The 26,441-nt window shown below is 56.9% G+C and overlaps 1 protein-coding gene across 2 annotated transcripts in view; it reads left to right on the top strand.

Moving 5' to 3' along the window:
* The first annotated feature begins 850 nt into the window (after positions 1–850).
* Cd247 (CD247 molecule) overlaps positions 851–26,441 on the top strand; it is a 60,033-nt gene continuing 34,442 nt past the window's right edge. The window contains exon 1 of one of the 2 annotated variants that reach the window (XM_047520827.1): positions 851–1,115. In XM_047520827.1, coding sequence (XP_047376783.1) covers positions 1,058–1,115 — 58 coding nt within the window. In that variant the 5' untranslated portion in view covers positions 851–1,057. The remainder of the gene's footprint in view (positions 1,116–26,441) is intronic. The other variant, XM_047520828.1, reaches the window with a different exon arrangement.

Below are 26,441 nucleotides of genomic sequence, written 5' to 3' on the forward strand. Positions count from 1 at the left end.
GCTTTGACTGGCTGGTGGGGGACAGCACGTGTCCGGGGCCTGTGGTGGTATAAACCCCTGTCAGAGAACTGGACCAAGGTTTAGGGGAGATGCGGCCCCTCCAAGAGAAATGAGGTGGCGGCTTCCAAGAGGCCAGCATGAGAGAAGCTGGCAGGGCCGGCAGCGGTGCTCATGGGGAGGCGCTCACGGCTGCGGCCTGTCCCGCTGGGTGCTCACTCGGGCCCTGCTCTGTCCTCCGCTGCAGAGCGTGGGTCTGGTTCTGGGTGCCAGCCCAGCCAGCCGCACTCCCCAGGCAAGGTGGCGGTGTGGACGGTCACTGGCCTGTGTGCCCAGCACCCTCCCGCCGCTACCAACGACTCTGCTGGGCTGGGGCTCAGACCCCCCGCGCCTCGGCCTCCCCAAAGCAGGGCTTGATCCGGAGGGCGGCGCGTGAGCCAGTGCGCTTTCCTGAGGGGAGAGGGGCGCTGAGCGTGGCTTCTCCATCAGCGGGTCACAACTGCCACGAATCCTGTGGCCGAGAACCATCTTCTAGCTGCTGTGACTCTGGGCGGTTGGGCTGAGCCAGGCTCTCTGTCCCGCCGGGTGCCTCCTGTGGCTGCAGCCTCCACAGGGGCAAGCAGGTGGCAGGTGGAGCTGTCACCAAAGCCAGCGTTTCATCTCGACATTAGCCGGTCTGAGTCCAGCCCGGCCATTTCACCAGCCTCCACGGGACAGTCGAGGGTCTGCACCGTGACCGTGCTCACGTGGCAGGCCCGGCCGCCAATCGAGGTAGGAATCAGACACACCTGAGACGAGATTCAGAAAACAGAAGGCGTAAACTATGGCTCATCTCAGTCGGGCTGGTGTGAACACGCCCCGAACCTCAAGCCTCGGAGCTTCCTGCCTGCGCGAGGGCGGCGGGGCGGCTGGTGCTGCTGGCAGGTGCTCTGCACAGGCCGCGCGGCCTCCACTTCCTGAGGCGGCGGCAGCACAAAGCCGGCAGGGCCTCCTTCCAAGCCCCTGCTCCTCTCGCCCTCGTCTCAGTCCAGCCTCTCGCACCTCCCGGGAGAAGGACAACATGAAGCGGGTGGCGCTTGCCGTCGCGGCCATCCTGCAGGCGCGGTGCCCAGTCGCAGGTAAGGCGCGGCTGACGGTCGGCAGGGAGCCCTCTGACCCTGAGTGTCGGGCTCCTGAGGGTGTGAGGACTGGTGTCTGCTCTCCTCTGGGCTCCCAGGGTCAAGGGCAGGGAGGCCGTGCCCTCCACACTGCCAAACCAGAGCCAGAGGCTCGGAACTCGGCTGCCCAAAGTGTGGATTTCCCAGTGACCAAACGAGTCAGGAGAGGGAGGGCGAGGGAGAAGGAGGCCCAAGAGCCTTGGAGGCCGGCCACCTGGGATGGAGGGGTGTGGAGCAGAGGCCAGCCCGGCGTCAATGAGGCCGCCTCACACTGGCCTGGCCACCGTCTCCTCGCGTCACCCTGGGCAGGCACCCTCACTCTGCCAACAGGACATGTCACTGGCCAGTCAGGCAGTGTCATAGCCAGCGGCTCTCGCTGGCCCGAAGCACCTGGCTGGCCAGGACAGAGGGCCAGGGAAGGAGGGAAGAGGAGCTGCAGGAGCTGCAGCCTCCCACAGAGCGTCTGCCACTTCCCAGGCCCAGAGGGTCCTGTCGCGGCTGTCTGCACCATGGCCAGGGCCACACTAAGACACCCCTTCCCCGGCCAGAGGCAGAAGCAGGGGACCGCGAGAGCGTGGGCTTGTCAAGTGGCTGCGTGAGGACCTGGGTCACGGAGGCCCACCCTCCTGTCTCAGCCTCCCCATGCTCTCCAGCCCAGACGCTGGAGGGAGCAGGCAGGGAAGACGGGGCCCATGCGGGTCCGCGTCGGGCTGCTTTTGCAGACAGGCGAGCTTCGTGTGGATCAGGACCCCCGGAAGGGGTCAGGACCAGTGTCCTTCCTGTAGTAGGACAGGTCTGTGGCTCCCAGCATGGCCCGGGCCTGAGCTAGCACCTTCTGGGCTCCGAGGGCCACAGTCGTGGGGTTTTCTCTGAGATGGTAGCATTTCTCAGAACGGGTGTGAGTCACAGTGTGCTCTGGGGTAAGGGCACCATATGGAGCCCCAGCGGCCCCTCCCTGTGTGCAGGGGACAAAGGAGATCCCTAGAGCCGGCCGTGAACAGCTGGGGGCAGCGACTTGTCTCTGGGCTCAGGCTGGGGAGGCTCAGGAGGGAGGTCCCTTGTTGGTCAGCTTGTGTCAGGCCTTGGGCTGAGGACGAGGCCAAAGTGGAGTCAGAAGGAACAGAGGAGGTTGGGAGGCCTGGCGGCTGACAGCAACCAAAAGCAAAACCCCAGAGGACAGAGGCCGCCCACTTCCAAAGAGCAGCCCGCAGGGGCGGGCAGTGGACCCTCACATGTCAGGCCCTTGCGCTGCCTCTGCGAGACTGACGATCAGCTCTTTCTGGATGGGGCTGCCGTACCAAAGCTTTTCAGAGCGCCCAGCCTGAGGCCAGGACACAGGCCGCCTACGGGAAGGGCTGCCGGCAGCAGTAGTGGGGCCTTCCCGCTCCTTGCTCTGATGTGACCTGTCCCCTGAGCCCCTTTCAAACATGGACGTTTTACCAGGCCTTTCCCACTTGCATCTCATGGGATCCTAGCTGTGACGACCTGGTCTGTCCAGAACCTGCTAGGACGGCCTCCCAGGCCTAGGCCAGAGGGACGCAGGTGGCCTGCCTAGTGCAGCACACGGCTGTGGCCCTGGAGCCTCAGCACCCCAACTCCCTGCCCCATCACGGCCAAGAACACACCCGGAGGTCTGTGCAGTTCTTGTCCCGTCTCCAGTAGAACATGTAACTCTGACAGGAGCCCCCGGGGTTGTGAGCAGCTCGGTTCTTAGGAAGTCAGTTGGACCTGGTAGAGTCAGGCAATCACAGCACTTTCTGGCTGTGTAACTTCAGCAAGTTACTGAGCCTCTCTGAGCCTCAGTTTTCTTACCTTTAAAGTAAAGTAATGATACCTTCTTCATAGAGTTGTGAAGCCGGGAAGTGAATGCAAGATGCTGCATGGATTTGAGCCAGGAAAAGGAATTGCGTTAGTCAGCCTGCTACATCCTGAACTGAGCTCTGGTAAACCTAGGAACAGAAGGCAGAAACTCGTGGCTGGTTCTCGGTTCACTCTCGACTGTGTCGGAGGCGAGGCGGGCACCTTCCCCGTTTGTTGACATGCAGCTCCCCTCCCTGAATTCTGTGTGAACGCCATGATCTGGCGTAGGAAGGAGGCTTGAGGCTGGGATGGTCATGGAATTTTGAATTTGAATTTTTAAAAGATTCCCCAAAGTGAAACATATCTGGAAAATACATAAGGAAATAGTGGAAGGGGAGAAAATTGGACACAGAATGGACCCGTGGCCCCTTGGGGCGGCCAGCCGACTCGGAGGCTGAGGGGCTGTGGTGGGCAGGGTGCCTGGTGCCCAGCGTGGACGTCTGAACACCGAGCTGTGGTCCGGCTGCTGGGGAGGACCGGCAGGAGCTCCGCCCTGACGCAGCGCAAGCTCCCGGCCGCTGCTCTGCTCCGGCTCTGGGTGCCCAGACAGGCCGCTGCCCGGGCCCTGCTGGCGAGGGTGCTCGTCCTCTGGCGGCCACTCACTGCCCCCCAGAGCAGTGCTGGGCGCTGGCTCAGGGACGGAACCCTGTGCAGCACCTGCTCTTTGCAGTTTTGATTTTGGTCTTTAAAAACCAGATCTGGTTTTTCTTGGATGTACTCTTCACCTCCAAGAGTGACCTTTACCTAGCAGGGCCCAGGCCCCAGAGCCACCGTCCCGCGTCGGGACACACGTCAGGAGTCCCTTTCCTCCTGAGCCTTCATACCTGCAGGCCCACTAGGTGACCATTGTTCAGAAATGGTTCAAAATATATTTCTTAATTCTGCCAGGTCAAAACTATTTCTTATTAGCACTACAGAGATGGTAGAGTTAATCAATTTGGAATGAGCCTTCAGTCATCTGGTTAAAAAAAAATTAAACCAGTCCTTTGACCTGTTAGTTGAAACAGAATGTTCCCTCTGGTCCCTGCCTGCATAACACGTCCTGCAGCCTGAAAGCAGCTCAGAGCTCCCCCAGGGAAGAGCCGACCGTCTTGCTCCCAGGAGCCCCAAGGACAGGGCCTGGGCAGAGCCCAAGTCAGGGCTTGCTGGGTGAATCTCACGTCTCCTCGTCACCAGGTTGACCTTGATGACTTGTTTGGGGCCTGTTGTATTGGCTTCCTTCGACCCTTTCCTCTAGACAACAGAGTAATAAACTATGGGCTTTAAAACAAAACTGAACAAAATCTAGGACTTGGACTCTGGAAGTGGACAGGGAGTTTGAGTGGAGAGGGAGTCAAGGCGAGGTCAAGGTGGTTCGAGGTAAAACCCTGTCGTCATTGAAGTTTTCTTGTTGGACCACTTGAAATTCTGCTATTTGTTTATTTTGGATCTATAAAGATGATAAATCCATGTGGTTAAACTAACATCTCAAAAATACAAATAGATGCTCATCTTCCTGATTTGACTTTAACTCCAGGGAAAAGCTGCAAACAATCAGGCCCTCACCCCTGGACTAACGAACTACTTAATGAATCAAAGATGCCAAGAGGAAACGGAGTTTTTTTAGATGGTAGCCTAGGTCACACTGTCCAATCGCCCCATGGCCTCAAAACACGGAAATAAGACACAGGGTTACAGGATGTCTCAGCAGAGCCCAGCTTGATCCGGCACCGAAATAACTGCTCCAGTTATCACTTTCTTCCTCTCTGAATTTGAGATTTTTATTTTTTTAAATTTTAGTAGTAATGGACACAATACGTTTATTTTATTTTTATATGGGGCTGAGGATTGGACCCACGGCCTCGCTCGTGCTAGGCAAGCGCTCTACCACCAAGCCACAAACCCAATTTGAGATATGTTAATAAAAATACAAAATCATGTAAGGCAGCTAATGATATCTTAAATCCAGAGCCGGCCAGCCTGGCGGCTCTCCGTTTTCACGTCTCTTCCACACCAATGTCTTGTTACTGGTGTGTCTTTGGTTCTTCTCATGAAAAGTTCCAAACGCTTCTTCCTTAACATTTGAGGTGAGCCATTTTAAGGTCGGCCTTCGTTCTTGCTGTGAGTGCTCTGGGGACTTCCAACGTGGGAGCATCCTGTTTTCTTGGCTGTTTCCTGCTCATTGGACATTTAGGGCCATTTCAGATGTTGTCATGATAGCCAATCCTGCCGGAAAATCTTTACATACGTAGCTTTTGTTAATTTCTTATGTAAATCCAGGATTGACAATTAAAAGAACAGGTTAAATTAAAAGAATGTTTCACAGCACTTTCACCTTCTGTTGACAGCAATCCTGTTGAGCAGAGGGCAGTTTCTAGTTCTTGGGGACCATCTGCAGATGTTCGTGTCCCCTCTGGAGGAGGCTAGGAAGAGGGGAGGACGGGGACCCCAGCCAGGGCCTGGCACAGCCCTCCTCTTGGCTGGTGGCCCCCCAGAGCTCTGGTCTTCCCCTGTAAGATGGCACCTCTGGTGTCCACCTCCCGTGGGACATGTGGAAGGGAGATGCTGGTCAGAAGGGTGTGTGGATGCCGTGGCTATAATCAGTGTGCCTCAGTTTCCCTACCTGCAGAGCAGAAAGAGTCTCCTTTTCCTGAAGCAGCAGAGCAGAAACGCGGGCCTGGCCGGCTTCCGTTTCTTCCTTTGTCACTGAGTTTGCAGTGTCAACTAGTAACTGCTCTTTGTGCCTCAGTGTTCTCCTCAGTATGACCAGAGAAGACGAGCGGTTAAACAGCCCTTTAGCTACAAAATGCATTATCTGCGGTCTTGAAATTGCCGGTCTTTAGAACAGGGACTCCGGCTCTCCCCGGCCCACCCCGCCTGGCCGGTGCAGGCTCCAGGACGCTGGGCGTAGGCTTCCTTCCCCTCCTGCACCAACGCCTCATTCAAACCTGGTGTGGCCTCCATGAAAACCCACGGGCAGGGTCAGCGCTCCCCTGCTGGCCCCTCAGGCTGTGCGTCGGTGGCAGGCTCGCAGGAGCCAGGTGGGACAGTCGGTGGGAAAGCACGCACTGCTGGACGTGGCCAGAGTGCCAGACTGGAGGTGTTGGCAGTGCCCGCTGTCGCTGTCCTGTTGGGATTGTGCCCCTCAGCAGCTTGTTCTCAGGCGCAAGGGGAGGAAGTGAGTGGAAAACCCTAGGACAGAGCAGGCGGGCGGGGGGTTCAGGAGGCGAGGGCAGCAGAGGCAGTAGAAGGGTCTTTTCGAGGCTTGGTGACATGCCCGGAGTGAAACCGGGCTCCAGACACACTTCCCGGCCCACTCAGCTCACCCCCGGACACCTCCACCGCTGCTCCGCCAGGTTCTTGCTGATCTGCTCCATCCTATGTCCACCGACTGAGTTCCAAAGCAGATTTTATGAAATTCTCCTTAGTAAGCCCTTATTTCTAGCTTCTTCTCAGTTTTTCAAGTAAGAAATAATTATTTTGGTGCTGAATATCTTTATTTACTACACATTTTCCTGCCGAGCATGAAATATTGGGTTGTTAGTAAAGACCTGTTTTTCTCTGACATGTTATTATAGTTCTGAACTCATTTCCCCCAAATCCGGTAAACCCATATTTTCCATTTTACTTTTAATAAGCATGCCTATTTGGGAACCTTCCTTGAGAGAGGAGGAACTCAGTTTGTAATTCAATCCATTCCTACGCACACAGGCACCTCCACCCGATGCACAGGTGGAAATACAAATGTAAATTAAATCATCCTTGAGGGGTGTTGACTCTCAACAATCGCCTGTAATTAATCTGCTTGGTAAGCATGTACCTTCCTCTGGCCTGGAAGGTTTCATGGGTATTATATTTTCTAAAAGAAGAACACCCTGCCACACAGACTCTTGAGTGGAGATTTGGCTTTTTTACTAAATCCTCAAGGAGGGGAAGAAGTTGTCTCTGGATGACAAATGTCTGTGATCAACTTGAAGTTATTCATGTCAAATTTCGAATCTTCCTAGGCTGGACCCGGGGAGTAAAAGGGAGAATACAGGCTCACCCTCACACTCCTGGCGGAGCAAGAAAACCACCCTCAGAAGGCCAGGGCCCTGGCACAGGGCGCAGAGCACGGCGGAGCCCAGCGTGCGGGCACCGTAATTCCTGCGGGCACCCAAGTGACTGGAAAGAGGGCGGCAAGGCCAGGGCTCAGGCCCTGCCGTGGGACATTCACAGGGTGAGGGTCTGTGGCGTGGCTGCCCCGGTCAAACTGTGGGGTGGGAGGACAGCTGGCCAGGAACATGGAGCGACAGGGGCATTGGGATCTGGGTCGCACCAACCCCGTGCCCCTCTTCAGGTGAGCCACGCGTGCCTGTCTTCAGCAGTTTCCCGTCCTGCCGAGTAGTGCTTGCTCTAAGATACAGCATGAACGACAGTCTCGGTTACACCTGCTGTCGCCTTCTGGGCTGGGAGTGATGGTGGAGGGCTGGACAGAGAGGTGTTACGGGGACGAGCAGGAAAGAGAGGCTGTGAGGGGCAGAGGTTCCGACCTTTTGCTGCAGGACGCCAGCTTCGGGGAGGGAGCCAGGTCAGGCGGCTCCACCTCAGCACAGCCTGAGCCGGGCCCAGGGCTTTGTCCAGGTCAGGGTGGGCGCTCTGGCAGGGTCCCACCAGCCCCGGTGGGTGTGCACGTTGGTGTGTGGTGCCGGTCTGCGCTCGCCTGTGCTGGCGTCTGCAGGTATGTGTTGGTGCACACCAGCGGGTCGTCTTGTGTGTGCCAGTGAGTGGTCTTGCGTGTGTGGTGTGTGTGTTTCAGAGGAGTTTGGTGGCAGCAGGACAACTCTGGAAGGCGAAGTTCTGTTGCTGAGCTCAGAGCTGCCATCGTGGTGAGCGAGCAGCAGGGCCAGGACATTGGGGAGCATTCCAGGATTCTGAGACCGGGACAAGAACACTCTGTCCAGACAAGAGCCTCTAGGATCTTGAGAGGGCGAGTGGCTCCTAATGGGTGCTTAGAACTTCAGGCTGGCCTGGCACCGTCCCCTGCCCCTCTCTGCTCCCAGCTGAGCCTGGCATCTCTCCTTCCTGGCACCTTCCTTCCCCAGATCCCAGGAGAGACTACACCCCGCCCACCCCCTGTGGAAACCCATCCACCACCTCACGTAAGCCCAGATGTGTGGGGATCTCCCAGACCCACAGCTGGCATTAAAATGAAGGTGGAAAATCATTGTTCTCAGAACTCAGGGTTAAAAACCCAACAAAATTATTTCCCTAGGGTGAGCTCTCTCACAGTGGAGACCCAGTACACAGTAGTTTCAGGAAACTTCCCCGTCAGCAGAAAATGTCAACAACCCCCCAGATTCTCACCAGTGTTCCCCACAGTGACCATCCTGTGTGTTTGGTCTAAAACAATTGAAGAGCATTTGATGCCTTTCTTGTGAGCAAATCAACATGGTGGCCACCAATGACCTACTTTGGCCATGAAGATGGTTGACATAACCAGATGTATTTAGGATCTGGTCATTGAAACCACCTGGCTGGCAATTGGCTTATCAATGGGTAAATATTCACTCAGTGTCACATGTGCTCTGGTCAAGCACACCTGCAACTGGCCAGCCACATCACCCTTGACAGGGCCCAAGTCTTGGAGATGGGCGTTCAGTGAGTGGTTGAGAGCCCACAAGCAAGAGAGCACTTCTGTGGTTCCTGTGACCATGTTCTCAGTTTTTACAAAAAAGACTGAGTTTGCCTGGATGGTCTGGTCTAATTTTCATCATTTTGTCGGCCTGTGCTAATTTCCGTGCTGAGTTTAGTGACAGAGGAAGCGTGTATTGAGGGGATGCCACCCAGGACTGTTTTGAGTTAGACTAAAGAGCTTCAGAAATTCCTCCTTTGATTTCTCAGGGCAGAGAGAAATCTTTGTCTTTTCTCTCACTTAACTATAAATGCTTCAAAGCCCAGACCTATATAAAATGCACAAATGCTTTCTGGACAAAATGAATCTTGTCTGTTTTCTTTGGATTTCGATGGGAACAATAAAGATTGAGCTACAAAAGGTTGGCAAAGAGGATTATCCTTTTTCTTTTTATTAAGCATAGAGGCTTCAAAAGAACAGCCCAGAAAGTCACATAATTGTATCCACCACCGCTCACCCATCATCCCCCTGCTGACCTGGCCTGTGAAATCCCCTTTTAAAATCTTGGCCAGCTCTCACCTGCCCATCGCAAAGGCGACATTGTTAAGCGTTCCGTCCTAACTCCGGGAGAGGCGGCTGTGAAGCACACTGTCCCTTCCCAGGAGCATCTTGTCAGGGACAGCTCTTTGGGTGGGGGTGGGGTGCGCCTCTAATTTTCAAAGCTTTGTAACCTCACGTTGGAGAGGGAGCCCCTTGGGGGCTCAAGTGGACGGTGAATAGTCGTAGCTGCAGATGCCGCAATCCAGAGGGGGCGAGGGGGAGGAGGGAAGGGAGGCTAGGAGCGGTTTTTGATCTTCACAGCAATTTCTTGATTTCATTAGTTTAGAAAACACATTGTTAGTTTCTAGCTATGGCTCTAAATCAAAGCCTCAGGCTTGAAACTGATCTAATTCCCGAGTTCAGTTTCTAACTTCCTCAGAAAATCCTTGGCGGCCACTTGGAAGAGCACGGAACGGCTCCTGGACGCCAAGGGAGGAAGAAAGGACCTGGCTATTGAGGCATTCTCAAGTGTGGGTTGGACATTTTCTAGCAGTGTTCAAGCCTGGAGTCGTTTCAATTGAAAACAAAGCAGAAAGATAGCCTCCCAACGGCCAGTCTTCAAAATTCAGTGCAGAACGATCACCAGAGCAAGGCTTTAGTAAACGGCTGGTCCTCTCATGGGACCAGAAAAGAGGCCGGTTGCTTGGTCCTGGCCGCTGTGGTCTCTGGTGTGCACCAGGGGCCTCGCGATGGAATGGCAGCCCCAACAGAGCTGCAGGGGGCTGGGCCACCTTGGCTCAGTCCGCCCACCCCGGGGCCAGGCAGGGGCAGGCCTGCCACCTCCGCAGGCGGGGTGGGGTGCAAGGAGGGGTTCCCAGGCAGCCACCAGCCCTGCAGAGTCACTGCCCTCCCTCCCTGTGGCTTCTTCAGGCCATGTGCCCATTGTCCCTGGGAACTTTGACCTGTCCTCGCACAGGGAAACAGGAATGAGGGGACCCAGGAGGACAGGTCAGGGGAATTCTCCAGGAACGCAGCAGGCAGGCAGCCAGGCAGAAAGCAAGCCGTGCACACACACGCACTCGTGAACACAGGTCAGCACAGGAGCTGCTTTGTCCAGTGATCAGTGTCCGGTGATCAGCATGCTGTCAATGCACCTGGGCTTAGGAAGCCAACAAATGGCACTTGAACTGCACATGACATCCCAGCTGCTCACACAGGCTGTGCTCCGTCCCAATACGCCTATGGAAGGCGAAGCTTCGAGAACAGTGCTCCTCAGGGTGTTGAGGCTGTGCTCCACACAGAGGGGTGTCATTTTGGAGCTGCTGGTTTAAGGTCCCTGGACTGTAGGACTTTTCAAAGCCTTCTGTCTGCAAATGTGTGGGGCCCGTTCCCCAAGGGAAGAGAGGGACATATGGCCATTCACCTCTGCACAGGCTGGGTCCCGTGCCCCTGGGTGTTTTTCCAGGAAACACCCATTAAATGGTTGTCAGAGTAGTGGGAGAAGGACGTGGGCAGGATTCCTGAATGATTCAGACAGGAGGGTGCCTGGGGGAGTGCTGGGGACGGCGGCAGGAGGCAAGGGCGCGTCCTAGAGGCACCATCAGAATGGTAGGATTTACAAAGAGGAGAGGAAGAGGGCCCAGGAAGGGAGGCCACGTGATTGGGCATAGCACCACCCAGACAGGGGCCTCCTGAGAGCCACCCGTTCGAGGACCACATGGGAGCAGCCCTTGGCCAGTGACTGGACTCACATGCGGGGCTCTGAGGCACTGCACTCCTGGGAATGGCTGGAGGGGTGAGGTCCCAGCTGGGAACAGGACTTGGAAGTGCTCCGTTTACTGATGCCCACCCCCTGCCTGCCTCAATTCCCTAGAGCCTACTGTTCCGCCTTCCATGTTCGGTTAACAATACAATCCCACAGACTGGGCGATAACAAAGGAACCAGATTTATTTTGGCTCTCAATTCTGACAAAAGGTTGAAGGCCTGCCTCTTGGGACGGCCTTTCTGCTGAGAGCCCCTGTGTGGCACCAGCCATTGCGTGTGGAGAGCCGGGGAGCGCACACACGGCCTGTGTGCCCTGGTCTCCCTCCCTCTTCCTACCAAGCCCCATGGGCTCCACCTGAGGACCTTACCTGTCATAGTCGCCTCCTGAAGACCTCGACTCCATCCACATCAGAGTCACTCTCCACCTCTTAATGCTCCCAGGGAGTAAATTTCAAAATAAATTTTCAAAGGGAAGAAACTATATTGGCAGCATCTACCATATCAGTTTCCTGGGGCATAACGGTAGTTTTTAAAAGCTAGTAGCTTCAGAAGCAAAAGTTTATTGTCTTAGAGTCCTGGAGGCTGGAAGTCCAAACTCAAGGTGCTGGCAGGGCGGGCTCCCTCTAGGGTGAAAGGAAGGATCTGTTCCAGGCTGCCCCCAGCTCCTGGCAGGGGGCTAGGGCTCCCTGGCCTGCCTCTGTTCTCACGTGGTGCTGCCCTGGGTGTCTCCACGTGCAAGTAAGCGTCTTCAATTCATAAGGACACCATTGTGTTGGGTCAGGGCCCATTCTGATGACCTCTTCTGCAAACATCCCATTTCCAAACTCTTGCTTCCTGGGATCATCTCCCAAATGACTCTGTCCTCTAACATTTATCTCTGGATCTGCTTCTAGAGGAACTCAAACTAAGATGCCCTTTGAAAGATGCTACCTCAGGGTGCAGAGAGAAGGTGACACTCTCCTAGCACCAGGTAACCAGCCCTTGCAGAAATCCCAATCCGAGTCAACATTTTAATTTCTCACTTCAAGGCAAGAATATGCTTCCCAACATCTTCGCAGGCTCTGGCAAGTGTGTTTCAATGGCCCTGTTTCTTTGCATGAGAGCTGATTGGGTTCACCAGGATGTGGGTCAGTGGGGGAAGAGAAGAGACAAGGTAGCACACAGCAGGGGTCTTTGCACAGTGTCCCTCAGGGAGGATGTTCCCTGCCTGGTGGCCTCTGAAGCCCTGCTGAATGGCTGGCATGCAGCAGAGTGGGGTTGCTGACCAGCTGCCCTGCTTTTCCCCCAAGACGGGGAAGGCGTGTGTCAGAGGGAGGGCACCTCCCGCCCGGGAGCACCGGGGTTGCCCTTCAGGAAACATCACCAGCACACTCTGAGTCTCGGAATGAGTCTGCCCGTGAGTCAGGCAGCCGGGCTCGTTCTGGATCTCAGACGGTTCTTCTGAGTGTTCAGACCCTCCTTTCCCTGCTCCAACTCTGACATCTCCGCCCACACAGCAGGGAGCTGGCGAGGGACATGAGAAGGGGGAGGCCAAGGTGGCAGCTGGGGCGCCCCCCCCCCGCCCCGCGTGGCTCTGCGCCTGGGGAGGCAGAACAAGGGGGTCTGTTTCCAGGTCACAACTGCCAGGGCCTCCACCTGTGTGCGAGCAGCTCCGCTCAGCTCTGAGAGGAGCAGCGCCCTGAGCGCGCTCCCCTGGGAGGAGGCACTGGGCAGCGGCCCTCGTCCCTGTCGCCCTGGGCACTGGGCGCCGTCGGAGAGGCCAGATGAGGGCTCAGCCCTTTCTGGTTCTCGCTCAGATAGATTTGGATTCCAGTGCATCTGATTGTTTACAAAGCAGGTGTACAGGTCAGGCCCAGGGATGGCCTTGACGTTCTCTGCCGTGGCAGAAAGATGGGGTGTGTGCGTGAGAGGTGGGGAGGGTCAGGAGACGCGGAGGGCAGGGAGCCCGGCTGGAGTCTGCTCCCCATGAGAAAGGACCCACGCGCCCCTGGTCCCCTTCTCCTCCTTGGCAGCAGTGCTGCAGGTGAGCTTTGGACACGGGGTTGTGAGGGATGCTGCTTGTGTTTTGCCCCCACAAAGTGGCGCCTCCTGCAGTGGCCGGCGGGGGCGCAGCTGGGCGGGGCTGGAGTCACACTTCCTAGGCTCAGCGCTTCTGCTGTGTCCTCGGGCACGTGGAAGCCCTGGGTCTGGGACGCCGTGTCTCCTCCAAGGCGTCTTGTGCCTTGCCCCTGTGGACTGCGTCACCGGCGAGGGCCGGCTTGTCCTCATCTGACGAGGTGTCACCCGATGACGCCTCGGGTAGTTGAATTTTGCTTTTCCACCTGAAAGGTTCTCCAGGCAGGAACCCTGGCTTGTGTTTCTCTGTGCACCTGCAGCCTGTGGCTTTGGACCCCCCAAAGGATAAATGCAGAGGTCAAGCGTGCTCAGCACACTCTTCCTCCAAGGACCAGAGTCGACAAAAACTTTCCTCACACACAAAATAAAATAAAGCACTCCACCCACACCCGGTTAAGAGTGATGGGCGCAGAACCCAGGTGCTGGCTCCGCGCGGCCCCCAGCACGTCTCCCTCCCGGTGCCACCTCTGTGTTCGAGAGGCAATCCCACCAGCAAGCATCTGCCCGCCCCTGCCGACTCCGTCGCGTAGCACCAGGGGGCACCTGGGGCCCCTCTTTAGGTAGCCACGTGGCTGGAGTGGGTGGCTGAGATCAATAAGAAGAGAACACAGGCCAAGCTTTAAAAAATGGCATCCACTGTAGGGGTGCACCCTTGAGGCAGGCAGCCCTCTCCCCAGAGCGAAATGGAAAACCAAGCGAGATTCAGCTGGCCTGGAGGGTAAAAGCGTTTGTTGTTGTTCTCCGGTTTGCTCTGTTCATGGAGAGTTTAGTCATGGTAGTTTCTATTCTCAGGAACTTACGGCACATCACAATACCCAGCACGCTCATCTTCAAAATAGTGCTGGTGTGCACAACAGGGCGGGGGCCCGTTAGGAGAAATCACATGTGCCCGAGTAGCTGCAGAGCCCGGGGGGCCAGTAAAACTAATGAGCTCCCTGTGCATGGCGGGCGGCCACTCTCAGGTCCACACAGAAGCTCTTATTGTAATCCAGGGGGCCATATTCCACTGATGCTTTCATTGATTTGGAAAGTAAAGATCCAGCATGCTGTTACGGGAAGAGGCAAACAAACTAGAGTCCAAGAGCAATGCGAGTCTGGAAAAGGGTGGCAGGAGCTCTTGGGGGACATGGGCGCGCTGGCCCTGGGAGGAGGGAGGTCTGCTGACATCGCCAGCCACCATTCTCAGCCTTCTTGCTTTAAAGGGAAGTACCGTCCTCTAGAGGCAAGAAGCTCCCTGGGGTCCCGAGTTACACAAGTGGGGCTCAGTGGTTCCACTGCATGACATCGAGAATGCGTCTCAGGCAGCCTAAGAATGGTACCCCAGGAGCTCTGTGCAGGCAGCGATGGGGTGGGGCTCTAGTGCCGAGAGCCGCCTTCCGTGCCCTGGTCACCAGGTGAGTGCTCAGGCCAGCTGAGAGCTGTGCCCTGTGCTTTTATGTAGATCACGGCATGAAGGGCCCTGCAGGGTGCGCAGGCCAGGCCCCGTTTTCCTGGTGAAGAAAGCGAAGCTTGCAGAAGGTGATTTGCTCAGCAGACTTGGCATTGAAGCCCGTTCTCCTGGGTCCAAATCTAGGCTCTCCCTCGGCAGGTTGCGCGTGGGCAGGTTACGCCTGGCAGTTGGGGTGCAGGGGCGAGCCATCTTACAGGAAAGAATGCCCTACACAAAACTTGCACCTAAGCTTCCATTATTACACATACTTCTCATTTTCTGTTTGTTTTCCTCTTAGAGGTTACATTTTCCATTCCTGATTTTAACCCAAAGAAAGACTAAGTAAATTCCATCAGGCCACTCTTGAATAAAGGCAGCTGGAACACATACCTGAGGCCCTCTCTGGTCAGCAGGGTGTGGACCCCTCAGGCATGGCCAAGCCTGTGCAGCTAACCTAGCCACAGTTCCCCAGGGGCATGACAGCTGCTTTGTCTCCAGCCAGGTCTCGTCGGGGGGTGAATGCTTGTACAGGGCTCCTCCTGACGTTTGGGCCAGGAGCTCTTCTGCTAGAAGTTGTTCTGTGCGTGGAGAGGTGGCTAACAGCACCCCTGCCTCTGCCCACTAGATCCAGGGGGCACACCCCCAGGTGTGACAAGCACAAATGACTTTAAACAACGTGGAGTATTCCCAGAGGTGGGGCCCCCGCTGTTTGAGAACCAGTAAACGGAACCATCGGTTTCTTCGGTGGGTCACTGGGAGATGATTAGCCTGTGAAGGATGACTTGCCTGGCTTCATTTTGGTGACTGGAGGCCAGCGGTCTGCCTCCTGCCAGGCCTCTGCCTGCTGTTAGCTGCCATGTTGTCTCAGGGGTGCCCAGGGCATGGCTCGAGGAGGACGGTCATAAACCACAGAAAGCAACCTCCTGGCTTTGGGTGTCCCCATGTGGCCCCTCCTCTGTCTTCTATCTATCTGCAGCTCCATTAGATGGTGGGGATGAAGGAACTCAGCTCAGGCAGGAAGTAGAAACGGATAGACTTATGAGGCAATCAGACCTAGAATAAAATTCTGGCTCGGTCACTATGTAGCTCTGTGACCTTGGGGAAGTTCCTTGGCCTCTCTGAAACTGTTTTCTCATACATGAAGGGAAGATTGCCCATCTGGAAGGGCTGCTAGGGGGCTCGAACACAGTGAGTATAGGGGCCCTGGGGAGCCAGCAGCATGTCATAAGTGTTTGCTAGCACTACAGATTTTGAAAGAAATGAGTGGCTGGTGGGCTGGGGAGATAGCTCAGTCGGTAGAGTGCTTGCCTTGCAAGCACAAGGCCCTGGGTTCGATCCCCAGCACTGCAAAAAAAAAAAAAAGAAATGAGTGGCTGGACGGATAGGTGGAAAGCCACTCAGTGCCCGGGTGTCTCTGTGGGATGCCAGAGGCAGCGTCCGTCTGTGGCTGAAGCCAAGAGTCTTCTGATGGTCCCAGAAGCGGATACTTGCCTCCAGTTCCCTGGAGGCCCTCTCCAGCTGACCTCACCCCCGCGTCCCTGCTCATCTGCCTCTTGAAGGACATGAGCATCCCAGAGAAGAAGGCTGGGAAGGCAGGAGTCCTGTGGGATGCCAGCTCAGGGCAGGTTTTAGCAACTGACCTGGCGTGAACAGCAAGCAGTGGCCAAGACGCAGTGTGGTGGGTGTGAGCAGGTGCACAGCCTGATCCGCTGCGCGGCTCTCCACCAGAGCAGCACCCAGAGGCGACTGCCCGTGCTGAGGGCTGGAGGAGAGCCGCGGGCCAGGAGGTGTGGCAGGAGGCTGCCCAGCTGAGCCACTGGACCTGTGGTCAGTAGGAGGCGTCAGGGAGAAGGTCCAGAGCCTCAGGCAGCTGGCCAGCGCAGCCCTGGGCAAAGCCACCCAGGGGGCTTTTCTGGCGCCCTCTCTCCTCCCGCTTCTGCATCATGGAATCCACACCAGTCAAGAGCCCAAAGACCCCTTTGCCTTAGTCTATTTACTTCAGGGTCCTGAGCAGGCCAGGCTGGTGGCTGAGCCAGAAGGAAGCTGCAGGTCGTGCTCAGGTCCTGCTCAGGTTGGGTGCCCTTACGTGGGAAGTTCTGCGCTGGTTCCAGCTGAGAGCTCACGGTTCCAGGTCTGCTGTCAGCCCAGTGCTGTTCTGCAGGGCCAGGTTACTATCTCAGGACTGCATCTTATTTTAACTTGCACTGTTTCCAAATCAAATGCCAACCGCGGTCACCATCTGTATGTCCTCATTTACTTGATGCTGCCCCTTAAATGGTCATTTACCACTGAGAAAGCCTCCGCTGCCCTGGAACACTCCAGGGAAGGAGACCTGGAAATCAGCGTTCGCTGCCGACTCCACTTCCTGCTTCCAGACCCTGAATCATGCACTTTGTTGGGTAGTGTTTATCATATTTTACAAGGTCAAAGTATATTTATTCTGGAAAACCTGGAAAATACAGAAGGAAAAAAAAACAAAGGAAAAAAATCATTTTAAAATGTCACCAGCAGGACACAGGAGTAGGCTGATCACTCTCCTCCAAGGCAGGGCTGTGAGCATTTGACTCTGACTATTCTTTTCACTGAACCATAAATCATGGCCATCTTTCCTTGTCATTAAATATTTCTCCACACAGACTTTAGAGCGTGTGGAGTGCCATAATTTATTTTCCCTCTGCCTATTGCTGGACATTTAGATGGCCTCACGGTTTGACACATTGTAAATAATGTTACCGTGGACGTTCCCGGCAGCCCTATGCATAGGCCTGTGTCCAACTTGTGGTATTTCTTTGAAGTACGTTGCGTGCACAGAGATTCGCCTGTTCCTGGGACTGCTCGAAGGTGGAGAGGCTGTGGGAGGGCCTGGCAGAGGAGAGCGTGGAGTCCTGAGTTCAGGTGTGGGGACAGAGAGTGACAGTCGTCCGTGGGCCTGGAGGACACTGTACTCCAAGTGAGATGGAGCCCAGACTTGGAGCAGATGAGGGACATGGCTGCATGTTCCAGCAGGATGGTTCAGGCGCTGGGCTGGAGAGAAAGGGCAGAGTGAGCACAGTCAATACTCAGCCCTCTGTGAGCCCGGGGCCTGCAGCCACAGATTAATAAACTTCAGACAAAGTGTTTCTTAAAAATTCTAGAAAGTTCCAAAAGGAAAACTTGAACTTGGTGTGTACCAGGACCCCGGGGATGAAGTGACGTGTGGCCGCCGGCAGCTGGGTGGGCGACAGGCTCTGGGTCCTGTGGTGTGGGCGAGGATCTCCCCACAGCTCTGTGCTCCTGCAGAGGGACCCTGTGGTTTGTCCATCCTGGACATGGGCTGGCCCTTTTTTTGGTCTTTACTCCTTAAACATCATTATGTGACACCCAGTCACGTAGCATTCAGATCGTATCAGGTGGCACAGGTCATCTAGAGACGTGGCCTGTACAGTTATGCACGAAAGCTCCAGGGACATGGTCATCCCCAGAGTCTGGTCTCCAGGGGGCCTGGAGCCTTTCCCCGGGGAGGCAGCTGTTTCTCAGTGGTGCTTGATCAACAACACACACACTGGGCTCCTGTGCACCAGGCTGTGGGAGGCAAGCACACAGGGAGCAAGCTCTCCTCCTGGGGATCATGGGACAGCCCGAGCTTGTGACGAGCTCCTCCCCCGGCACCTGTGGGCTGCACACACCCATCTGCTGTTGTCTCTGTGTGGGGAGGGGAGGAGGGGCCTCGTGTGCCAAGCACGTGTCTACCACGAGGGACCCCCGACCCTGCTATCGCCTTTATTCCTCTCAGTTGCAATCCCTTGTATCGCCACCTTACAGATGAAGAAACTGGGGCTCAGGGAGGTTCGTACTGTGTCCAAGGCCACTTGGGCCACAGCTCCCCTCCTGGGAATCCACCCTCCTGCTACACCTGAGTGGACGCCCCACCCCTGCACTGCTTCTGGGACACACGCTCCAGGCAGCAGGCAGGACTGGATCCAGCCCACTGGGGCGAGTCCTCCGTGTTGTCTGCTGTAGAATAAGGCCTGGGCCTAGGTCTCTGACCCTTTCCTACCCATCTCTGGTCTGATGCAGCCAATGCCTGGCCCGCCCACTCGATTTGTCGTTGCTGTTGCTGTTTTGGTGTTTCCTCGGCCTCCCCAGGCGCTGGGATCACAGGGTGGCTGTCCGTATTCTGAAGAACTCCTCATCCTTTATGACTATTCCTCTGTGTCCGGGACCTAGAGGAACCCCAAATGTGAAGGAAAACATCCGCCCTTTAAGGGACACACAATTTGGGATCTTTTTTGATCCTTGCAACTCTCCAGTGACATCGGTGGCATGAAGCCAGAGTGCAAATGAAACCACGGGTGTTCCCACCTGAGAGGGGCTGTCACTGTCAGAACCCCACCCGTTCCCCGTCTGACCCTCACAGCAGCCACGAGGTGGCCAGGCAGCTTCTCCCCAGGCCCAGCACACACAGCGGCTCAAACTCTCCACCAACCCGACATGGTGCTCTAGAAATTCCAGCTACCTGGCCAGTCCCCGTTGGGGAGACCACCTGACTCTTTCAGAAAAGTGCAGCACATGCCCCACCCGTTGGCTTGGCTGAATGGGCCCAGGGGATGGGACTGGACCGTGCTGTCAGCACAGCGGCGCTGACCCCGGGAACTCGGGGAGCATGCTGCTGCCTCCCCCTCCTCCCCAATCACTGCTGCCCTGCCACACCCCTCCTGTCCTGCTGGCCTAGCAACTGGGGGACTCAGCCCAGCAGCCAGGTCAGAAAGCCGGCCCCTGCCTGCGCAGGTTTTGCTGCCAAGAGCCACCAGGCTCCAGGCTCTGGTGGGCTTTCTGCAGAGGCTGTGTGAGATGAGGGAGCGTGGCGTGTGCTTCCTGGAGTTGATTCTAGATAAGTTCCCGGGGGCCCGCACCTGCAGAGAAGGCTCTAGAACAGGAAGAGCCTGGGTATCAGGAGGCCGGTTCTGGTCCTGGCTCTGTCCCTGACGTGGGGTCCCGATTTCCTCTGTACATTATGACAGGCTGGGACAGAGATGGTCAATAAGGCCCCTTCTGGCGCTGGAACTCCGTCACTACAGAAATGAGCCCAAAGGCCCACGCCAGGGTCTGCTGCCACCCTCTTCCTGTGCCTTTCAGTCAAGCTTCTCTCCCACCCTGCTGACCCCAGCAGCCTCAGACCTCCTGCCTTAGAAAAGGACAGAGAGGAGGAAGCTGTGGAGGGGGAATGAGAGGAGGAGGAAGAGGGAGATTTGCAATAGATACATAAGTAAAATAATGTGCGGTGACTTGTGACGTGTCTGGGCCTTCAAGGTCCAAACCCCTGCTCTGCCACGTCCAGCTGTGGCAGTCAGGACGAGTCACTTACCCCTCCTGAGCCTCAGCATCCCCCTCGTAAAACGGGCAGTCACGCCCATCTCGTGGGGTGACACCCATCTCGGGGGGTAGCCCTTGGCAGGGGGCTGGCACTGAGACAGCACTCAGCACAAACGACAGCGGTCCCCAACCTGCAGCTTCCGTGGGGCAGGAGGAGAGAGCTGGAGGAGGAGACAGAGGCGGAGGGAAGAGAAGGCTGGTGGGCAAGGCAGGAGAAGCTGGGGGCAGCGCCTGCCCCAAAGAACAAGCAGGACTCTGGCGAGCACCCAGTCCCTCCTGGGCCTGCCCTCCTCCCTGCCTTGGCGCCAGTCCTCCCTCCATCCTCCAGCCGACACCTCCCTTTGTCCTGTGTCTCTGGAGGAGTCACCGCTGCCTCCCAACTCGCATGGAGGGATCCCTCTGAGGGGAAGAGTGGTGTCCCCCTCCTACCAGGGCCAACTGTCAGCTCCTGAGGGAGGCTCTGCAGGGAGGCGTCCCCACTGGGTGCTGGGGAGGCTCGTTTGTGATTTGAAACTGAAGGGGCAGCTCGCACTGGAAAACCCCGCCGGCCGGGGAGGCCCCTGGGAAGCTGGCCAGCTTGTTTCCTTTCTTCTTTCTTCTTCCCTTTGTCACACCAGCTCTGACACACGGGCTGTGGCCTTCTCCTCCCAGAGCAGTGGAAACGTGGAGCTCTCGAAAGTCACAGCCAGGAGGCGGTGGGAGGCCAGGGCCGGCCGGAGGTGGACGGCCCGGCTGCCCCTCCAAACACACACCCTGACGCCTCACCATACAGAGGGCATCGCCCTAGCGCCTGAGACCACCTTAATCACAAGTGCTTCTGAATTTTCCCCAAGTTTTTAAAAATTGTGGTCAAATATAAATTTACCACTTTCACCCTCTTGGAAGAGCTCGGTTGGGTGTGTTCACATTCTGCAGGCATCTCCTCCAGCCATCGTCTCTAAACCCTTTCCTCTCCTAGAGCTGAAACCCCAACCACCGACCCCAAGCCCCGGCTCCCTCCCCGCCCGGCACCGCCTCGACTTTCTCCCTGTGATTCGAGGACTTAGGTGCCGCCTGCAAGTGCAGCAGCTCTGGCTGCCTCCCCAGCCTAAGGCCTCAGGCTGCCTCCCTTTCTGAGGCCGACGGGCAGGCCCCGCGTGCTCAGCGCAGACCACACTTGCTCCCCTCGCTGGCTGATGGACAGGAGGCGGCTGTGAACACAGGTGCATAACGACCTTCTGGAGAACCTGCTCCCAATTCTTCGGGATGCAGACCCACGCGTGGGAGTGCCGGTCCTGGGCAGCTCCATCGAGTACAGGCCGTTCTCCACAGTGGCTCACCGTCTGGGGCCTCCACCCAGAGCACCCGGAGCGCCCAGCGCTCCAGCTTGGCCACAGCCGCGCCCGCGCTGTCTGCAGTTCTGACGGCGGCTTTGGTAATGGCCGTTCCAATGAGGGTGAGGTGGTCCACGTTTTTTAAGAAGGCAGAAATGACCAAAAGAGATTTTCAAAAATTGTTAATACAGAATAAAATATACTACTACAGTAATTAATCTAACAAATCAATGATTTTAGCCCACCCTAAAAGGACAACTGCTTACGCTTTAAAGACGGTCTCCCAAGAAGGGGAGGGCAAGCTGGACGGCACGGGAGGAGAGACGCGGCTGGAGCGGGCAGCGCCCAGTGCTCTACCTGAGCCAAAAGACCACCCTGGCCTCCGGGTACCCGGGACCCCCACAGGTCTTGCACCTCTACATGGACACACATGCATGGGGACACTGATGGCTCTCAGGGTCTCTGTGCAGGGAGGGTCACACAGGTGAGCAAGCTCAATTCCCTACTTGGGCCAGAAGGTCAGAAGGTGGGGGCAGCATTTGGAGCTAACCTGAGTCTTCCTCTCAGGGCTGAAAGGCCAGCCTCCTCCCTGGCCTGGCTGCCCAACCCCTCAGCACCTCCAGCTCAGTCAGAGGCCAGGCTGGGGGGCCTTCAGTCTAGGGCTTCTGAAGGCGCTGAGCAAATGCACCAAGTCCTTTCCCTTCAGGGAGGCTGCCGGTGAGCTAGAGGAGGAGGAGGAGACTGAGCCCAGGAGGAGGCTCTGGGCCTCAGTCTCACACAGCTGAGCAGCCCCTGCCCTTTGGAACCAACTGGCCAGGACCCCCAACCCTGCTGTGGATGGTCACATGGCCTTCTATAGATCACAGAAAAGGAGACCCAGGTCCCTGTACCATGTCACTTTGGTTGGTGTCCCTGCATCTCTCTGACACCTATTTTCTAGGCAACTGGCATCTGGGTGAACAGTAACCTTTCCCTCCCTCATCCTTAAAGAGGCAGATGCCCACAGAGTGCCCCCCAAACCCACGAACTGAAAGGAAGCTCAGGGTGGAGTAAATAGGGCATCGCTGGCCTCAGCTGCTCACAAGCAGGCAGGAAATCTTTAATCAGCCCTGGTTCCTGGCACGGAAGCCCCCTTAACACTTCACCCTATTTGAAGGTGATGTGGGAGCTTTTTAGTCTCGTGATTGGAGTGCTAATTTAGCACCACCTTTATCTTGAACAGTCACCAGAGCACCAACTGCCTAGAACCTGCCAGTGGGGGAGAAATCCCCCCAGAGTGCTCTCTTTCTCTTACTTTTATTCCACAGCGACACATCCCTCTTGGGAAAATCCTGCCCCAGATTTTTAATAGGCTTTTATAGGCTGTCGGGTAGTGAAACCTCACAAGTCCATTCTGTGTGCCTCACCCTGTTTCAAGTGGCCTCTCCACACGGTTCAGGCTCATGAAGCTCTGGGAGCAGCTGCCTGGCACTGGGGCAGGAGCCTGGTCCCAAGGCTGGCCCTCCTCCCTCGCCCCTCTGCTTCGGAGCTGAGGAACTGGCAGAACAGGCACACTGTGGCACTGTGCGTGGGAGTATCAGCATGGCTTGCCGAGAGGGCCATTTGTTTTGCTGTCAGAGGTCTTTCTCCAGTTTTCCAAAAACTCCTCAATATTACCATTATGTCAACTGGCAAAGACTCTCTGCTTGACCAAACTTTAGCCAGGCTTCTGAGCCTTCTCCAGCCCATCTGGGTACTTTGTAAAATCCAGTTTTAGCAAAGAACCCCTGGGGGAAGTCTGCTCACCTGGCCAGTCTTCTGCTAGAGTTATATTAATTAGTTTAACCAGAATCCCCCAACCCTGGAGGTGTCCTCGTGGTAACTGCCTGTCCACTGACCCCCACTCTGCCCGTGCATGTTTGGAATTGAGCCCCATCTCTTCTCCTTCTCCACTGCAAGACCCCATCGTGGTGGCCCTTGAACCCACCTCCATGGTCCTGAGTGAAGTTCTTTAACATGCTTTGACAAGTAATTTTGAATAATTTTTCTTTAACCCATCTTAGCAATAAAGCCATTTTTAAGATTGTGTTGAAGGTTCGATGATATCCCGCACGGTGCACGCTGACTTCACCTCCTCAGCACCTCCTGTGTATCCCTCAGAGACATTCCCACCTGACAGGTGGAGACTGGGTGGGCCAGGACCGTCCGGCCTCTGCTACCACCTGGTCTGGTGCCGGTTGCACTGGGCCTGCTGCCTTGTCATGAGAAGGGCGTTGCTGGGAGGACAGGTGAGGCCCGGCACCGGCGAGGGCAGAGCTGCCTTGTCGGTACCTCCACGTGTGGTCACTCGGTGTGAGCACTGGAGGGGAACAAGTCCTCCACAGTCCGCAGCCTGCTGGCCGGGAGCCCTCTCCACGGCCCTCCAGGGGGCTGCCCCTCTCGCCTTCACAGTCTTCCAGGCAGCAGCTCCCATGGAGGCGGCAGTGGCCAGGTGCTTTCCGGGGCAGGAGGGCTGTGTGGTGCCTGTGGTGCTGACCGTCAGCAGGTCGCAAGGCCGCAAGCCAGAGAGAAAGGATGTGGTTGCAGCGGAGACTGGCCTCCCAGCGTGGGAAATGGCCTGCCCTTGCGGGCATCGGCCTGCCGACCAGCTCTCTGCAGCTGGGCTCCCGCCGTGCGGGCCCAGGACGTCTGGGCTGGTCCAGTCATGCTGCCAGCCCTCCTTATTTCACCTCTCAGTTCACGAGGCACCTTCCCACGAGCAGCAGCCGCAGCCCCCACGGCCTCCTCGGCCTGTCCCGGTGGCTGAGATGCCCGTGGAGGTTCCAGGCCCACAGCTGTGCCTTGAGGCCTCTGCTCTGCACCCCACAGTTGCCGCTCACTGGCTGTCGTGACCCAGACAGGTCTGGGTCCTTTCTGAATTTGATTTTTCACTTGAAAATTAAGGTGTTGGTGCAAGAAGCAGACCAGTTGCTTGATTTTGCTGTGCTTAGAACACACTTTCTTCCCGCTGGTGTTCCTCGGCGCTCGCTCCTGGCCTGGCCAAGCCTCGTCTCTTGCTACATCTGGGGAGTCACTGAACTGGGGCCGAGGCCCCTCTGAACACGGCTGTGTTGCCCAGAGCAGTGGTGTGGACCCTGGGCCGTGCGGAAGAGGTCTCTGGAAGGCAGCCCCAGGGAATCTGCCTCCGGCCCTCCAGGCACTTGCTTTCTCTGGTGACCTGGCTGATCAAGCTCCTTGCTGACCCCTTGACTTCTTTCCTCCACCCACACCCACAGCCCTACCAGCCTCCTCTGGGGCTCGTCAGAAGGAAGCAGGGAGCGACATGCATGCTGTTCTTAGTGGGAAATAGTTAGCCTCACCCTCCCAAAGGGGCTGGCGGGATTTGGGCCTGGACACAGAATTGGAAGGAGAGGTTCCCAATCTCCCGTCCCTTTGTGTCTTCCCCCCAGTCTGCCTCCCAGGGCTGAGTGTCTAAACCCTTCTTCAGTTCTAAATGACTCCACGGGTGCAGTTACCCCTGTGATCAGGGGGTGGCAGGTGGGAAGGGCAGGTGCCCAGTCACTGACCACCACCTTGACCATCTGCAGTGCTCCAGGGGCAGGGACCTGTCAGCACCCAGATCCTTGCCGTCTCTGCTTACATTAATTGGCCAAATATTGGGGGGCGCTAGGCATGGGACGTGGATCTTGGAATATTCCAACTGAAGGGTTCCAGTTGGTCCTTGTCCTCCAGACCTGGACCCTGGCCTCTGAGCTCTCTGAGGGCATTGGAGCACAGAAAGGGGCTGTACCTGTGCCTGAGGTTGGCTTAGGAGCCTCCATCCAGGGAGGGGAGAAGGCAGGGAGGGAAGAAGGGCAGGTGGACAGACATCCGACTTTAGAAGTAGAGATCCATCTCTGAAAGACCAGGTTGCTCCAGAAACGAGGAGGAAGTGCAGGGGTGTGTGGGCCTGACTGTGCCAGGACCCCGCGGGCTGTCTGGAGAGCTGCGGCTGAGGCTGCGCCCGAGGGGCACCACAGAACCTCTGCCCCGGGCCCCCGGCCCCCGGCCCCGTTCAGGCTCCCAGGCGTCCTCCCCAGGCTCGGGGGGTGCAGAGCAGTGGGCCACTGGCCCTGGGCAGTCTGGGTGGCTGCTCTTTAGGAAGTTTCCAGCACCACTGAGGCCAACCCAGGGGTCCATCCAGTGCTGGTGTCCCTTGGGAGGCAGCCAAGAGATCGTGTGCTGGGGAGGGAACTCAACGTGCGCCTCAAGTGCAGAGTCCAGAGGCTTCGCGGGGAGGACAGGGCACGTGTCTGACACTGTCATGGCCCTTCTTCCCTGGGCACATCAGCCGCCTCCCGGGACGGCTCCTCTACCTACCAGCTGTGTGGTCTTGGGCAGTAACTGAATCTCTCTGAGCCTCTGCTTCTTTGTGAGATGGGGAGAAATGGCCTCTCCCCGTAAGTGAGCTCTGAGGACCCAGCAAGACACTCGTGTGTAACAGAAGAGAGTGATAAGTACCAGCTCCCTCGGGGGACAAGCAGGACTCTCTTACGGGCATAGGGATGTCCCCGGTCTGGGGGAACAGGGTAGTTGGGGAGAGCAGCTCCTTTGAGGGTCTCAGCACGCAGTCCCTGAGTGGGCCCTGAGGTTCTTCAGAGGGCACTGTGATGTCAGCTGAAGGCACAGGGGTCCCTGAGCTCCTTAGCAGTCTGTCTGTGGGTCACTAGGCCGGATTAGGCATCCAGAAAAGGTGGAGACCAGGAGCCAAAAGCTAGCCTCCCCCTTCCTCCAGGTTAGCTTTGGACCCAGCCTTGAGCAAACCTGGTCTCTGTCCTAGTCGACTGCGGCAGCATGTGCAGGACAGGTCACCCACCACCCCGCCTCCCCTTCCCAGGGTTCGGGCTGAGACTCCTCTCTCTCTGGAGAAGACGGAGCCCTCTGTGTGCCTCTGAGACGGCTCCTCAGTCAGTCTGCTGCCCTCCAATGTGCTTGGAGACCCCACCCTGGGCTGCTGCTTCCCCCGCAGCCACCGGGTTTCCCTTGGTGAGGGGCACAGCCTCTGGCCCCTGGAGGTCAGCGGGGTCTGTCCTGCAGGGGCTTTGGGCCTGGAGAGGGCAGGAGGCGGGTGGAGGGGGAGGAGGAGGCACGAGCACCAGATGCCTGCAGGGTACAGGGAGGAGAGAAGCCCACTGCATATCCCCCAGCAGAGGCCAGGTAAGACGTACCCTGACACCCTTGGCCCTCAGGCAGCCTTCTGGCTGGCCGTGGGAAGAGTGGGCTGGGGGAAGACCCGCCATTTTTCTTATTGGCACCTGCAGGGCTCAACGCTTTATAGCACCGTGGAGGATATCCAGGCCTG

Source organism: Sciurus carolinensis, chromosome 12, assembly GCF_902686445.1.
Source record: "Sciurus carolinensis chromosome 12, mSciCar1.2, whole genome shotgun sequence".
In the NCBI taxonomy this organism is placed as follows: Eukaryota; Metazoa; Chordata; class Mammalia; order Rodentia; family Sciuridae; genus Sciurus; species Sciurus carolinensis.